Source organism: Lepeophtheirus salmonis, chromosome Z, assembly GCF_016086655.4.
Source record: "Lepeophtheirus salmonis chromosome Z, UVic_Lsal_1.4, whole genome shotgun sequence".
NCBI lineage: Eukaryota > Metazoa > Arthropoda > Copepoda > Siphonostomatoida > Caligidae > Lepeophtheirus > Lepeophtheirus salmonis.
The window spans coordinates 1025889-1043844 of NC_092584.1; the positions used below are offsets into that span (position 1 = coordinate 1025889).

The 17956-nt window shown below is 30.3% G+C and overlaps 1 protein-coding gene across 1 annotated transcript; it reads right to left on the bottom strand.

The window, feature by feature from the left end:
- Positions 1–2463: 2463 nt before the first annotated feature.
- On the bottom strand, positions 2464–3481 carry LOC121130431 (BTB/POZ domain-containing protein 6-like). The gene is made up of 2 exons (XM_040726181.1): positions 3298–3481; positions 2464–3152 (listed from the first exon to the last, which is right to left on the bottom strand). The coding sequence occupies exons 1-2, from the start codon at positions 3479–3481 to the stop codon at positions 2464–2466; spliced, it is 873 nt and encodes a 290-aa protein (XP_040582115.1).
- Between the last annotated feature and the right edge of the window lie 14475 nt (positions 3482–17956).

The window sequence follows — 17956 nt, forward strand, 5'->3', positions numbered from 1 at the left end:
AAAGTAATAAAGATTGAACGAACTAATTTTTAAATTAATAGAGAGGAAGGTAGAAAAGGAAACTCATCATAAAAAAGCAGGGAAACCTCACCTTTAAACTTAGGGGTAGAGTAAACCAAGTCTTATACAGGGTCTTGCACATAAATTGGGGCTGATTTTTAAATGCTTGTAGATCAATAAAGGTTGCAAATAGAACAAAAGTGCTTTAATTCATTCTATTCTTGATTTTATAGACAATAATGTTATTCAGTGTGATCTCCATTTTTGTCTACTATTCTCTCGATTCTTGGTCTGAACACCTTGACAAAATATGTGGGATCAATAGTCACCCTGTGCTTCGTAATAGAGACCTACAGGGCCTTATGCTGTTGTGGCCGGTAGCAAAACATGTCTCTCTAACAAGAAATACTGAAATAAAAGTCCAAGGGGTTCATATCAGGGCCTAACAACTTCCACACGTGAGACCATGTTGGGGGAGGGCAGGTTTTGTAGTTACACAAACAATGGAGGCTTTTATTGCTGTCTCTCAACAAGGCAATGAGGCAGTTTCAAGAGTCTTTGAGGCTTGCCGTGTTGAAAGAGCAGAAGGGGTTCAATCAAGGAGTTGGGGGAGGGTAGGCCACAAAAGGATTTTATTGAGTCTTGCAGCGAGAAGTCAGACTTGGCGTGCCAAGAAAATCTTGAATGATATCAAGAGCTCATGATCCTGTTTTCAACAGGCAAAATGACCGTATTGTTAGCTTTGGAGATGTTTGAAGATCCAACAGGAAGGCCATAACCTGATCAGCCTACTTGATCATCCAGAGAATCACAATAGTCTTCAAAGCCTCATAGTATCTATTTGATCCGATCCGTTCCTTCGAGTTAAAGAAGAACAGTGGCATCAATAGCCTGTTGCTCCCCGGAGCCTAATGTAATAATGTATGCCGATAACTTGGTTTTGAGTGAGACACGTCTTCAGAACAAAAAATCAAGTGGCCAGCAAAGGCCACGTCTACCCTCTCATTTTGTTGAGAGGAAGAAGCAGGTCAATGCAAAATGTTTTCATCAAACCTCTGGATAATATAATAAAAAATATTATAAAAGGCTACAGCCATTCCTTCTATAGCTGAAAAAGTGTTAGGGGAAGAGGAAAAAGGTTTGAACCTGTTGTTTGATCATAGCTACATGAATCCCTTAAAAGGCCTCGCAAACAATTAGAAAAGGGGTTAGTTCTTTTTTGTAATATTCTACCAAAAATTTACTTATAGATTTTTACAAAGATTGTGGCTGAATCACATTTAGAATGGAGATATAGTCTTACTGGGTCTCCTGTTTATAAACTTTTATTATTCGGTTCAGATCTATCAAATGTGAATCTAGTGAATGGGCAGCTGTTCATACGAATTAAAATATCTTTGTTTGACTCTAATAGTACTGTCCATGATCTTAGTAGTAACTCTGTCTCAACATTCTAACAATAAACCCCTTTTCGTAGATTGTCGAACAAACACCTTCCCCTGGTGTCGTGGATCTAAAATTTGACTTTAGAATTACTGAATTGTTGGATGCAAAACATACCTCCAGGAGGTATAGTAAAGCTTTGGATCTTCCTCGTTCGTGGGATAAAATAATCAGAGGCTTTTTGAGGGAGATTAATGATGGGAAAAAGTTTACATCCCAGTTTCAGATATCTACTGGGATAACAAAATTCTGACTACCGTGCAAAGACTCTGGTCGAATATACCCTAATGTAATACACGCTTTTTACACATCCCTTCATTGACTATAGTTCGGGATTTGATTTTACTTAACCATGGATACAATGAGATTTTGAACAAAATTTTGCAAAAGGCTCTCGTTCTATTTGATATTCCTAGTCAGCAGTTGAGTCGGTGGGAATAAGGAAAATACATTAGTGCTGCTCTTGGAAACTGTAAAGCCTTCATAGCTCAACGTATACCAGAGGATAAAGTGATTGATGGGATGGATCGGAGAACTATTTTAATTTATACTGCTTAGATATGCACCTTTTTCTTTGAAAATTCTCCAGCTGTATGGTACTTCCTGGAATTACGCTTCGATCTTAGACAATATTACCCATCTTCTTCAATAACATATGAAAATACTCTAAGAACCTTCATCATTATCTACAACAGACACTGTAAGAACACCGCAGGCTAAGAACTTGGGATTTAAAAAAAATTTTGCCTCACTATGAGGCCTTTTAACTATAATTTTAATATTGTTTAGATTAGGTACTATGTTTTCTGATATCTGTTTGAGGTGGCTTTTTTTTTTAAATTGTTCTATCTGAAAGATTTTAAAGGTCTAAAGAGAAAATTAGTTTTAAACCCTAATGTTTATTTATATTTTATTCTAAACACAAATTTTCTACAAAAAAAAACAAAACAAATAGAATTACATAAATTGATCAAACTAATTATTATCTTCAGTTACCTTGATGATCAAGCAATGCTTTATTTACAAAAAAATTACAAGCTCATTTGAAGTCAGGACACAGGATGGTACAACCAATTCTTCTATTTCCTTGGCATTCATCTTTTCAAAACATATGTCATTAAAGCCTTTTCTAAGCTCTTTTCTTTTCTTATATCCCAAGATTTCAGGATCTTCTTCTTCATTAATTACACCCTTGGCGATCAATCGATGAGTTGCCCATCTAAGAGTAGCATCAAAAACAACAGCTTCTGAGCGTTTGGACTTTTCTTTACTTAGAACACTTAGAAGTGTAGACAAATCAATGTTGATGAATGAATCCGCTTGAAAGCACAAATCCGGATTACTTGAAAATATATCCCAACATTCACTCCAAAACTCAGGAACATCATGGGTTCGAGTCTCACTCATTAAGATAATGGCGTTATGTGATTTTACAATACTGCTCAAATATATGATACATTTCTTTTTCAGTGAAGGCAACATGTACTTTTGTGAGCAGTGCAAGAGCTCAAATACAATGCCTTCATTCAATGATATCTTATCAAGGTAAATATGTGCTAAAAGTGCCTCGAATGTATCTGGCTTCACATCTGGAACTTCCAAATGAACCATTCGCGTCATTGATTCCTTAAGTTCATCCTCAAAAATTGATTCAAACACTGGACTTCCTATACACAAAATGAATTGATGTGCTGGGATTTTCTTAGGATCTAGATACAAATTTGAAAAAAAATGAACAACTATTAATGATCACTTATTTAGTAGATTATTTTAATAGAATTGACACTCTTTTAAAATCCCCATCAATATGGATATTTCATTAAGAGTAATTATCAATTATAGGTAAACAATTACCTTTAGATCCAACGTTGAACGTAACATCCGCCAAATGTGGGTTTAGATAAAGAAAACTAATTTTTTCCTCCATTTTCTTATTTAATTGCCAGTTTACATTCTCTACGGAATTGAGTTTTTCATTTACTGAAACTTCTTTCGATGGCGAATGATCCATTTTAAGTTCCTTATGTTGTTTATTCATGGCTCCTGAATGATGCAATTATGTAATATTTATTCTGAATTAGATTATTATCGTATTTCCTATGGGGCACGTAACTTGTGTAGTGCCAGTCCCTATTTATTGGGTCCAGGACAGTCTTAGGAACGGTCCTATCGGTCCTCGGGACTGTTTATCATTAGCACAGGTTCTTAACCCTATACGTCCGATTTTGAAGAATTAGTGCCATAAAAAATTAAGGACTTAGACAAAAATAGGTTTTAAATATCACTCACGGATACTCGGATGTGACGAAATAGTCACAAGTTCATTATATATAAATATAACTTATTTTAAGGGATGTATAATCTATTTAGATCCACAATAATTTTTACTCTTAGAAATTAATTTTTAAGCGTAAGGGGATAAGACCGTTGGTCCTTGGAATGTTTCATAAAAATATGTACGGTTTATTTAACCAAATAAGATATGTGAAATATGTATTCAGGTTATTGCACATATCTTGCAAAATATATAATTTTTTTCATCTTAATACAGTATAATACGAACATATCATATACTTGATTGGACGGGACTGAGCAGGACTGGGGTTCTAAATAGGGACAGTCACAATACTTCTACACGTACCTGGTAAATTAATAAGCTTTGTACTCTGTTGATCAAGTACGTCCTCTTTCCTGGGTGCTCTTAATGCAACTGAATTTCCATAGATTTATTAAGACTTGTAGTTTGTATATTGACTATTATTGTGAAGCACTTATTATATTTTAATCTAGATAATACCAACTCTTTGTCAACTAGATTCACTCTTTATGATGTAAAAGATATGTTTTGCCTGCATGGTAAAACAATTGACATTTATATGTATCTTTAGTGATGCTAATTGATATAATTTTTTAATTTGCCCGGTTTTTTTTTTTTGAGTTTGCAAAAGTTTCATGTGACGTCACAATTTTGATGTCGTTTATTTTGAGTTCATTAACCACCAAGTTTCACAACAATTCAATCCCTTATTAGATTAAAATTAATATTTATTAGCGAAAATACACGTATCTACTATAGACAGATACCGGCATTCAAAATAAAATAAGAGTTGTTCAGAATTCTGAGTCAAGTACTTATAGCTATTTTTCATTCCGATCAGATCAAATTTTTGGGCCCTGAAGGGGAAGCTTTTTTTTGACTAATAAGTTGATTTGTTTCATCAAATAATATCGATTCCCCATGCCTCAAAGTTTTTTAAAAGTATGGGTTGTAGATTCGAAAATGCATAAAAAAAAAACAAAAAAAAAACAATTATTGTACTAGTATTGAACTGAAAAAGAGAGAATTCATGTATAACAATTGTAACATAAATAAAGAAAATCATTAGTGTCCAAAAAGGGCATTGCTCTCAATAAAGGCAGGAGAAGACTTGACGATAAGGATCTTTGATATTACAATACTAAATTTCCCTGTTCTCTAAATATTGAAATCATATAAGCCTCATAATTACAAAATTGTCATAGCCATGAATATCATTCGATATTAGGTAGGACGTCACAGAAAAAATCCTTCGTCATCATCCAGACCAAAAAAAAAAAGATAGCCCCAATTGTTTAAATGTATAATTGTGATGGATATTTCCGAAATTTGATTAACAATTAAATAAAAATCATACATAAAAAAAAAAAAAAATTAGAGCTTGTAGTCTTCCTAATTATAGGATATAATAAAATAAAAAATATAATGTGTATATTATAGGTGGTTTAATTTTTTTATATGTATTCATTCAAAAGCTGATTGTACCTACAGTTTCAATATTACATGCTTTTCGTATGAAGATTTTGAACATGAATCTAACAAGAATAATTAAATATAACAATTATATTTAATTTTAATATATATAATTGTTATATGTATATAAATATTAGTTCCTTTTTTTTGCCGATAATGAAGGAATAAAAGTCTATATTTATGAATAATCTTCTAAAATTTTGTGATGTGGCCTTTTCGATTGTGGGAGCTTAGCCTATAGAAAATTGAAATTTCTACAGCATAATAAAAGTTGTACTTACGATATTGATTTGAAACTTTATTCAAAAAATATAATTAAATCAAGTCCTGATGCTTTTAATTTAATTTAAATTAATTGTATGCCATTTTTCAATATGGAGTGGGACATTGCAAATATCATCACATTTTTGTAAAATAAAGGGAATTTTATAGTAGCAGACTTTTTCCTACCACATCCCAAAGTCAATGGAGTCCTAAAGTAAAGTATTGTTGCCAAAGAAAAAGAAAGAACTTGTAAGAAATGATAATCTTGTTTTAGACGAAACTTCGATCCATGACTGGAGTATTGGTAGGTTACCCTTCTTTCATACATTTCCATACGTGTGCAAGATATTAAGAAGGGTGTTAATGGAACAATTATCAACTATTGAAGTAAAAAGTCTTAACAACGTTTTGGGCTCCAATTTCTGTGGCAAGAGACTAAAGGTTTTTAATTGGGGCAGCTTATTGTATAAAAGCAGTCAAAAACCTTCAGCAACCTTTTCCAATGATGTTGCATGTCACTTATCTCACTCATTGTCTGATGAAGAATGGCAGAATAGCAACGCTCTGCCCTAATTACTTCAAAAAGTGGAGCACTGATATCTCTAAAGTAAAATCACTTCAATTCAGTCTCAAAGGGTATGGATGAAAACAGTGATGCAATCAATACATCAACAACGATAACGTTATCCATTCATCGCATATAAAACCTCTCTTATGGTGAAATTTGTACGCACAACTTAAATGATTACTGATGAATGATGCCAACTCACATTTTCGTCAAGATTATCATCCATAAAACCTACATAGTACAATCAATATAAGACACCAAATATTAAGAGATAATACTATACTCGTACCTTCCTATATTCATAATTCCAATAAGTTATTTTGCATCGTGATATACATGTACTTCATACGTCTTAAATAATTAATAATTAATCATTCAAAATAGCGAATAATAAATGTAATTAAAGAATAGAGTGAATGTTCAACACTCAGAGCTGTATTTGAGTCCAACTTGTCATTGTTCAGGTCAAGTCCGAGTCCTCATGCTATGGGGTTTTCTGATTCCGAGTCCATGGAAAAATAAGTAATGTCTGGATCTACCTGAAGTCTCGTTTAAGGTAAGATATAATTACAAATAAGTTATTCCTTAATATTTGGCAAGATTAATATACTTTTGGACTCCATTGCCTTTGTGATGGTGTAGTGAGTATACAAAAACAATGAATGAATATTGATGACATCTGGGGTAATAAATACATAAATTAAGGCAAGGAAGATTCTCCCTGAATCAGGTATCAATTGAAAAAATCCTCTTTTAAAATAGCTTTTTGAACATCTTTGCTATAAACGTAATAAGAATTAAAAACAGAGAAGAAATGGATTAGCATGATGTCGTATTATGGTTGAATGAGGACCATATTTCTAACTTCATATGTTGTTTATCAACAACATTTTACTAAATTCTGGAGCTATTTAAAGCATTAATACAATAATTCAAAATAAAGTATCTAACACGTGTACGTCTTAGAACAACTATAATATTATATTATAGAGGGTTTTTCAATAGAACGCTTACATTTTACGTTGATAAGTTTCGAAAACGCCGTCATATTTGTGATTGTTTCTTCAACAGCTGTGTTCAAAAATAACTGTAGTTTTATCAAGAAGCAGTACATACTCGAGAACTGCCTGCAAATGATTAAAATTTATTACAAAAGTGGTGAGTCTTTGATCCAAACTTTAAGAGCGTTAACGCCAATTTATGATCAAGGTAATCGACCTGCAAAATCAACCATTCAACGTTTGGTGAAAAATTTTGTGTCCACATACACGCTACATAATGTTCCTGTACCAGTGAGATAAAGAAATGCACAAAGTGCAAAAATATTGCTGCTGCAAGCGCATCAATTCAAGATGACCCAAATTTGTCTCTTACGCGCCGTTCTCAATCGTTTGACATCTCTGTGACATCGTTGTGGTGAATTTTGTGAAAATATCTTGGCCTACACCCGTATAAGATCAAGTTGACACAAGAACTGAAGCCGCTTGACCACTTCAAACGTCGGGAATCCGTAAAATGGGAGGAAGGAAAATTCGAAAATGATCCTGATTTTCAACGTAAAATCATCTTCAGCAATGAGGCACATTTTTGGCTCAATGGCTTTGTTAACAAGCAAAATATGCGCTATTGGGCCGGAAAAACCCACACGTTATTCATGAGGCGACATTACATCCCCAAAAATTACTGTTTGGTGTGGATTGCATGCTGGCGGTGTCATTGGGCCGTACTTTTTTGTCGACGATGACAATCGCCACGTTACTATGAATAGAAATCCGTTACCAAGCCATGATAACTGATTTTTTTTTGGCCTGAATTGGAAGATATGGACTTGAACGATATGAGATTTCAACAAGACGGTGCCACTTCACACACAGCAAATGTTACAATCGATTTATTGAAGAGTAAGTTTGGTGAGTGTCTTATCTCCAGAAATGGACCAGTCAATTGGCCGCCTTGCTCGTGCGATTTAACGCCTCTAGACTATTTTCTTTGGGGTCACGTGAAAGCCCTGGTCTACACCAATAATCTGTCGACGTTAGAAGAGCTCAGAACAAATATTCAAAGCGAAATTGCTGCAGTTTCAGCCAATTTATGCGGAAAAGTAGTCGAAAATTGGGTTCAACGATTGGACTTCGTAAAACGTGCACGGTGTGGTCATTCAAACGACATCGAATTTCAATCATAAATTAACTTGAATGTATTTTAACGGCAAATAAAGAAATCGTCGATATCTTAAAACCGTTTTCGTTTTATTTAAAAAAAAAATGTGAGCGCTGTTAATGAAACCTTCTTTATATTTATAGTAGATGTTTGCATGTCCGCTAATAAAAACACAAAGGGTATTTATTTAAAAAATAACAGAGACAGATAAAGAATTTAGATATAAAATAAAAGTTATTTATAATTTGCAAAATGCATCGGGTATTTTGTGTTAGCGAGTTAACTCTGTGCTATGAATTGGTTCAAGAGTTTTTTGGACTCTAAGACAATACCTTTTCCTAGGCAGAGTCAATACCAATGCTAGGAGATTCATATCTGCGGGTTGAAAACAGGCAGGTCCTATCCATGACTCACTTAAGATTAAGAAAAAATAACTCTCATTTTTGTATATTTTTTCCACATCTCACATTTATAAGACTCTAAAGTGATAGAAAAATCAATCCTCATTGTGATCCATAATAAGATATATGTAGAGAGGAAAAACTATCTATTAATAAAGTTGTTGTACCGTTTCTATAAGAGATTTATTGATGAAATAGTCTACAAAGAAGTATGATAACAATGATAGAGTGATGGGTGGTCGTTGAACGTTCAAAAGGATTTATTCTCTGAGTTTCTTTCTTTTTTAGGCGTCCCATGAGAGAAGGATCCTTAATCCTGGAGCTACGCGTCTCACATAATAACATATATATATTATGCATGAATATTCAACAAAAATATGTCTTCATGGTTAATATTGAGAGGGGGAGTAGGTTTTTGTATCCCTAGGACTTCCATGTCGAGACAGAAGGAAATAATAATTTGTTTGCATGTAGATTAGGGTGATACTTGTGTCCCACCAATTCTTCCCACCAATTCTTAACAAATAACATATCAAATTAGCCACTAATGTAGGAATCTACCATCCATTATGTAAGATCTGACTGTTTTTTTATTATAAATACTCGCTATGATATGTAACAGGGCGAGGACTCAAAACTTAGAATCCTCTTCGACACCGTCTAGCCTCAGTTCTAAAAGTCTGCCAGTTTTGTACTTGTCACCATTTGAAAGAGCTGACAAAAGTCTACATTTTGATATTTGTTTGATTTTTGTTCGATTAAAAATGTTCAATCAACATGTAAAACGAGAGAGGGTGTGTAATCTCCTTTGCGTACAAGTCGACACTGTTCTGAACAGGAGAAATGATTGCTTCTTTGCTTAATCAATAGCTCAGGTTGAGGGAACATGAAGGACCAAACATCTAGCTCAGGTTATGGTTCTTGGCGTCGTGACATCCAACGGCAGCAAGATACATTTCTACTTCTTGAAGGCCAACGATTAAGTTAACACGGAAGTCTACTTCTACAAGGTCCTTATGTACTATGTCTTACCATGGCTGAAGAGCACGTTCCCCAGGAACGGCTATGTGCCTACACAATAACGCACATATAATTAATCAAACACATTTTCCCAAAAAAATTAATTAAAAATTAAAATTTACAAAATATTTTACTTTCTATAAACAGATATAGATTTTTTTATTTTTCTTCAAAAAGTTTAACATTTGAAATTTAATTTTTTTCCAACAACTGGATTTTCGGAAAAAAATCCTATAATTTAATGGTAAAACTAATTTAATTTATAATGTTTTTAAACAGCTTTGCATTTTTGAAATATTCTTCCAAACAATTTTATTTTTTGAGAATAAGTATAGATTTTTGATGTTTTTCCCCATTCTTTTTTCTTTGTGTAAAAAAGTATAGATTTTTGAAATTTTTTCTATTAAAAATTTGATATTAAAAAAAAATTTAATTTTTTATATTTCATTTGAACTGTTGTTTTTTAATTTAATTTTTTGAGAAAAACTGTGGATTTTCGAAATTTTTATCCTATATTTTAATTTTAAAAGCTAACTTAATTTTTGAATTTTGTATAAACAACATGGTTATTTGAAATTTTTGTCCATAAAATTTAATTTTTTGGGAACAGCTATGGATTTTTGAAATTTTTCTACAAAAAATTGAATATAAAATATAAATAATTTGTTAAAGTTTTTATGTTTTTTTAAACAACTGTTGATTTTAAATTTCTATAAGAATAACTGACGATTTCTGATTTTTTCCCCCTATATTTGAATATTCGAAACTAACTTAAATTTATTATTTTACATAATTTTTGAAAATGTTTTCCTATATTTTAATCACAACAGATATCACGCCCAACATCCCCTACTTCTAAAGACTGACTACCACGCATTATATAAAATGAAGTTCGGTTGCTGGACCTTTTACTTAAATAACGTTACTCAGACCTTTTCTTTAGTTCTATCGACACAATAGTACACAAAACTAACGTCATTTTGAAGAAAGTAGAAACATGAGCCTCACCCTAAATCACATACGATGATCACATAAGATGTTTCTGCCGTGCCGCATTTTATTATAACAAATATGAAGTAATTTATGTGAGCCCCAATTTATCAATGCTATTTCTTATAATAAATTTATTTTGTATACATGCGTAAGTATGAGAATAAAGGAGGCTACTTATGGTATAGTCTACATAAGATATTAAATGTCATTTATTTTCATTAAAATGCTTAATGAAAGTCTGGAATATATATTTATATACATATTTCTAGAAGAGGAGAGTTGACTAAATATAAGTATCTTGATACATTAAATTGCATCTTTATTCATACACCCACAAAATTTCAATGTGTATTCGGACAAGAGACAAAGTAGGTAATACAATTATTATATTAAGAATATAAGAATTGGTAATAACTTATAACTCATTAGACATGATGGATTATTTATTTTTAAGGATACTCATGGATTGACAAACAAGTATAATATGCGGCAAGAACAACAGTTAGTCCATTTTATAGAAAGAAATATCACATTTTTTGATATAGAAAATTCAAAGGGAAAATCAATTTTAACCAAAAATAAACAACAACAAAGTATGCGTTTTATTTATTTATATATTAAGGGGAAATATGTTTGAGCCTAAATGTCATGAGGTGCAATGATTTAAGGTCAAATATCCCAAGGTTTAAATAGTTGAATGTAAAATTACTGGGCAATCATATGAATACTAATGAAGACATAAATAGTTGATTCCTGGTTGATTTTGCAAGTTTGTGTTTATTTCCATTTTGTTACAGCTGTTTGTAACTAATTTAATGAAACGTGATGTCATGTAAGCTGTTCAAAATTCTTCAAATGACCATATTGTTGAATTTAACCACTCACCATTCAATGCAATGAAGTCCTCCCTTCCAGATAGCTGAGAAACTCACCATAAACTTAATGTTTCTATCCCTATACTTGGTAGTCAATTCTTTTGTTACTTTGGTGGATTATTATTGGTCATCATCGTTCTGGAAGACCTATTATATCACGTCATGTTAAAAATAGAATTAATCAATTCAGTAAAATGCATCCTCATGATATCATGGGTACTTTGATCTCCCGTGCATGGGGTCTTATTGACTTTATTCGGTCTGCCGTAATGCTCTTAAAAAGTTCTGTTAAAAGGCCTTCCCTTAGAACAGTGGGATTTGTGCCTGATCTTAACTTCCTCTAGAGATCATCTAGGAGAGTAGATACTTGTCCTTTTTTGTTTCTAGTTACTAATTAGGTCATTTCAGATGTTCAGCATAACTTCTTTTAAAGATACCTTAAGTTTAAAATAGGAGGTTTGTGACTAAAAATTTTCATTATACGCTCAGGCTATAATTCATTATTTTCTTTGCTTTTATACTGTTCAATCCTAGGAGGGAAGAAAAGAAAATTCACTCTAGGACTGATGGACTGCCTAATCCGTCCTGAAAATCGTTTGTTCCGTGTGTTAAAAAGATTTGACGATGGAAAAAGGACTTTAAAGGGGAACCAAAAAGTCAGAGCCAAATGTTTACAAAAAAAACCTACGAAACGTCTTCAATTTTTATTTTAATAACATTCCAGTACTAATCGAACACCCGTTCTAAAATCCTCTTTTGACCAAATTAATTAAACTACACACCCTGTTTAATTCTTCATAGCTCTATATTATTTCAAAGGGTTGATTACTTTTTTGTTTTTTTACATATAATGTCTCATTGATAAACATTTGCTCAACAATAAACTAAACATGTCTCATTTACATAATATGTTTAACTCTTAAAAACATTTTAATAATAATTTATAAAACACAACATGCATTTTGAATAAAATTAGCAACATGTTTTCTATACATAAATAAAATGGCTAATTTATAGATATTTTGCAAGGGTCCTTCCTACTGTTTTAAATATTTTATATACAATATATACTAGGTGCATACGTAAAAATGTACAGTCGGATAAGTTAAAATTTAAAGCCATTAATCTATTTGTTATAAGTGACTCACAATAAAATTTGACGGAAAATGAAATGGATATATTTTAAACGAAATTTATTATAATTTACGCTGATAAAAAAAGAAACCGTTCTTTTCTAATAATTAGTGATGTGGCCTGAGCTGAATTTTACTACATGCGTATTTTCGAGTTTCTAAAAAAAAAAATCCTCGAAATTATAACGAGCTTTACTCGTTTAAATACTCTTTACTGGCTTGAAGACTAGACACAGGTGTTCAAGCACTTGTACATAGCCTAAAAACTTGTCCGTCAAAAAAATCCTATTTTTTAATGAATTATTGAAAATTGTCATTTAAAAATTTGTGTAGTTCTCAAAAGGACTCTCTATTTGTTATTGAATGTATTATATATATGTATATACCTAAATATAAAATGATCTTGTAATACATTTAATATAAGGTAATGATGGCAATACAAAGTTGTTTTCGTAATTCAAGATCCACAAATTAATTTAAAAATTAGCTTAACTTATTTGAATTGTGGTCATAAGTGTAATTTAAGAGTTTCAATAGTCAATAAATCAATATAACTTTAACAAATATTTTTTAGTGGAACTGATGCCTATTAATATGAACAAGGGCGTCCACAGGTTGTTTTTTTTTTGGGGGAGGGTTGAAAGGGAGGCTTGATTTTTGGAAAAAAATTGAGATATTTAATTTTTTGGAAAAAAATTTAAAAATATTTTTCATACATGAATTTTTTCGCAAAAATTTTTAATTTTTTTCGGAAAAAATATATAACAACCATTGCACTTCTCAAAAATTTCAAACATTAAAATTTTTTCACAAAACTACAGCTATTCAAAAAAAAAATATTTTTCGAGCAACAAAATTCAATTTTTTTTTTTTTTTTTTTTTCGGGGAGAGGGGGGGTGGAAAGGGAGGCTTGATTTTTGGATTTTTGGGAAAAAAAATTGAGATATTTATTTTTTGGAAAAAAATTTAAAAAAAATATGTTTCATAAAAAAAAAAATATAAAATAACTATTGCACTTCTCAAAAAAATTCAAACATAATTTCTTTTTCAAAAACTACAGCTATTCACAAAAAAATTAATTTTTCGAGCAACATAATTCCAATTTTTTTTTTTTTTTTTTTTTTTTTTTTCGGGGGGTGTGGAAAGGGGGCTTGATTTGTGTATTTTTCGTTTAAAAAATTGAGATATTTAATTTTTAGGAAAAAAAAAAAATATATTTCATACATAAATTTTTTTCGTTAAAAATTTTAATTTTTAACGAAAAAATATAAAAACCATTGCGATTCTCAAATAATTTCAAATATTAAAATTTTTTCAAAACACTACAGCTATTAACAAAAAATAAATTTTTCGAGCAACAAAATTCAAATTTTTTTTTTGTTTTTTAGGGGGGATGAAAGGGAGGCTTGATTTTTAGATTTTTTGGAAAAAAAATTGAGATATTTAATTTTTTGGAAAAAAATTTAAAAAAATATATTTCATACATAAATTAGACGGCTGTGGAATTCCAAGTAATGCCGAGTTTTTTAGTCATAAATAAAATCAAATAATGATTATTTATAGAAAAAAACTGGGATTATGAGTACATATTGAAAACAAATCAATACATTTCTACCTGTAAGACAACATAGATTCTAAATTTTGCAAAGGAAGGAAGTATGTAAGCCAAAGAAGATTTACATGTCATAATGTACTCAAAAAAAGAATTCGAATCTTTGGCAAGTTTGTGTAATATCTACTTTTTCTGCCAACGACCCGGGTTTTTTTTTATTTGCTTCATATCAAACGAGTACAAACTTACAAATTTTGCTCATGGCACATCCTATTCTCAAATTTTATGGCACACATGGTCACAGCATATTTGGGATTGATCATTTGATTATGACGTATGAAAAGGTTCAGGAAGGGTTGGGGAAAGAAGGAAAATCGACATTTATAAAAAGCAATCCTAATCCTACATTGTTATTCTAACTAGAAAACTTAAAATTAGAATTACATAAATTATAACGTTAAAAAGTATTTTATTGAAATAATTAATATTTTATTCTTCTTTATTTAATATAAGTTAGTTCGTCTTATTAATTTAATACTTGCTTAGTAATAGTAGCATTTTTTATTATAAACGGATTATTACTATAATATTATTGTAAATGTCTTTGCTTTTAATAATAGGGCGGCCCCTGACATAGCTTTCCTTCGTTTAAATAACATAAGGTTTCTTCTTGAAGCTTATTATCAATAAGAGTTTTAATATAAAGTGGTGGGGGAAGGGCCGTATGTCGGGGTAGGATGTGCTAATTACAAGGTATTTTAGAGTAATTTTGGACAGCTTCTAGTATTATTTGGAGTTGCTAATTGTAATTGTTGATAATTGTCTAATATGACGAAATAATGAATATTGATTTGGGAATTAAGTAAGTGGCTATCAGTAGTATTTGAGTTATGTAATGCCTCTTGCGAAGGGTTTATTTTTAGATTGTTTTATGGTGCCTAGTAGAGATACCACTTTTGTGAATAAATATGGATTATTGAAATTTTAAATTTAATTTTTTCCCCCGAAGAATTGCTATTTTTTTTTAAAACTTTGGATATTTTGAATAGTTGTTCAGAATTATGATAAATTTAATTTTTCGGAATAACTTTGGATTTTTGAGATTGTTTCCAAAAAGATTCAATTTTTCGTCAATTACATTAGAAATTCAGTGATTTCTTAAATATTAAACTTTTCGCAGAAAAATTTAATATTGTGATAATTAATATGTTTTTTTTTATATTTATTTCCAAAAATATTTAACTATTTTTAAGAACTATTGATAAAATGAAATTTTATTTGAAATTTAAATTTTTTGTAAATAACTATGGATTTTTAAAAATTTGCTCGAAAATATTTAGTATTCTAAATTTTTTATTTCAAATTTTTTTTTTTTTTTCAAAAAAGTCCACTTTTCGTGAACAACTCTGAATTTTTCAATAAATTTAATTTTTTTGAGAAACAGCTATGAGGTTTACAAAATGTTTTCCAAAAAATTAAATTTTTTAGTAATGGCTGTAGATTATTGAAAAAGTTTTCCAAAGAATTCAGTTTTTTCTGAATAGCAATAACATTATTTCCACAAAATTTTATATTTGAAATGTTTGGTAAGCAATTATAGATTTTTGAATTTTTTTATAAAAATTTATTTTTTGAGAATACCTATGGTTTTTTTGGATTTTTCTCCAAAAAAGATTTATTCTTTTTAAATAGGAATGATTTTTTGAAATTTTTGTGGAAAAAGATTACTTTCCCATTTTTTTTTAGGAAAATAATTTTTTCCATTGTTTTTTTCAGAAAAGTTTAATTTTCATTTGGTTTTTCCAAAATACTGTTATTTTGTTGACTTTTTTTCAAAAGAATTGCAATTCCAAAAAATTCAATTATATAAATTTAGATAAAAATTTCATATCAAATTTTCTCAATTTTTTTTTCAAAAGTCTATAGTTATTCTTAAAAAATTAAATTTATCAATAAAAAAATATCAAAAATCCATGGCAATTTATAAAAATGGAAATTGTTTGTCAAAAAATTTCAAAAATCTATATTTTTTCTCAAAAATGAAATTTTTTGAAAACAAAAATTCAATTATAATATTTTTGATAAAAAACTTCAAAATATCAAATTTTTTCACCTTTTTTCTCAAAAATCTTTATTTATTCTTAAAAAAATTAAATTGTATCAATAATAAAATATCAAAAATCTATAGTTAGTCTTAAAAAAATAAATAGTATCAATAAAAAAATATCAAAAATCCATGGTTATTTATATAAATGAAATTTTTGGAGAAAAATTTAAAAATCCAGCTATTTAAAGAAAATTAAATTCTTTTTCAAATAATAAAATTTTTGAAAAAAAAATAAAAATCAAACATTAAATTTTCTATTAAAAAACAAAAAGTCCTTCATTTGGAGGGGAAACCCCCTGCAGCCCACGTCCTACGCACGCCCCTGAGCTATTTACTACTTGTAAAATATTCCTTCAAAATCTCAAGTATTCTCTGGAGTGCCTCCAAGTACCCTAAGGGGTACGCGTACGCTTATTTGATACCCCCATTAGCCAATAAATGTATTGTTAAATTCTATATGATGGTATTTGCGGTGATGGTGAAGAGAATAAATATAAACAAAGGATTTATGATGGCGGCTACGAGGGAGCTCCAATAAACGATGATTCTATTTCGACTTGAGGTAATAGGATGATGTTGGTATCCTCTCCCAGCACCATGAACTAGAGTTATTGGGAAAAAGAAGAATATTTTAGTTTGTACATAATATTCTAGTTTTAGAACGATACTCACTCGTATAAAACCTATTAATTAAATGATTGTCACTCATGATGGACCATATCTTTTTTTGTTGGGGGTTTGATTTTTATACTATTATTGAGATACATTCTTTAAATTCCCTTCCTTCCATACTATTGATGGAATGAACACTTACTTTTAAGGAAGAGAAAGCATGCAAGAGGAGATACGCGATACCTTCATTAATAGGTATATTATTATATGTTACTGCAAATACGAGTAGATTGTTGTGAATTAAGTCAATATTAATAATAATTTGTGAATGAAACATTTAATAGTATATATTAAATATAGTAAATTTGGAATATAAAGGTTTCTTTTTGATCACATCTCAAATTTTTAATTTTTTCTTGTTCGTCATTTGTATTAGGATCACAAATATGGTGAGAGATTTTTAGAGTCCTAATACAAATGTATTATTTACACACAGAAATACGTAAATTATACAATATTTATAATTTACTAGTAGGATCCGAAAAACTTACTAATTCAATAATTAATGAAGGTTGAGTATTTAATACTTTGTAGTATGAATTAATTTCAAAGTATAAATAATTAGTTAGAAAACAAAACAATCCTGACCTCTATATCTCTGGGATTTCACACCAGACTGGCCTTGTGAGGTAGAAGAGCACATTTTGACACCAGGAATGAAAGAAATCCATTTCCTCTGCTGCAAGACTCTTTTTGACACTTTTTTTTGGTTCTCCTACTGGCCTGATACCATTCCCTCTACTAAACTTTTTGGGTCATATCGAGGGTAAGGCCTGCATTGTCCATCATCCAAACTACGAGGCCCTTAAAGCCACCGTCATCCAGCAATGGAGCACCATGACAGAGGACTACATCTGCAGCGATTGCCAGGCCTTCCATTCCACCTAAGGCGGACTACATTAATTATAAAAAAATCTCAGACACACATCTATTTTTAATATTAATTTTGTTGAAATGATATTGTTAATTAATAAGTTA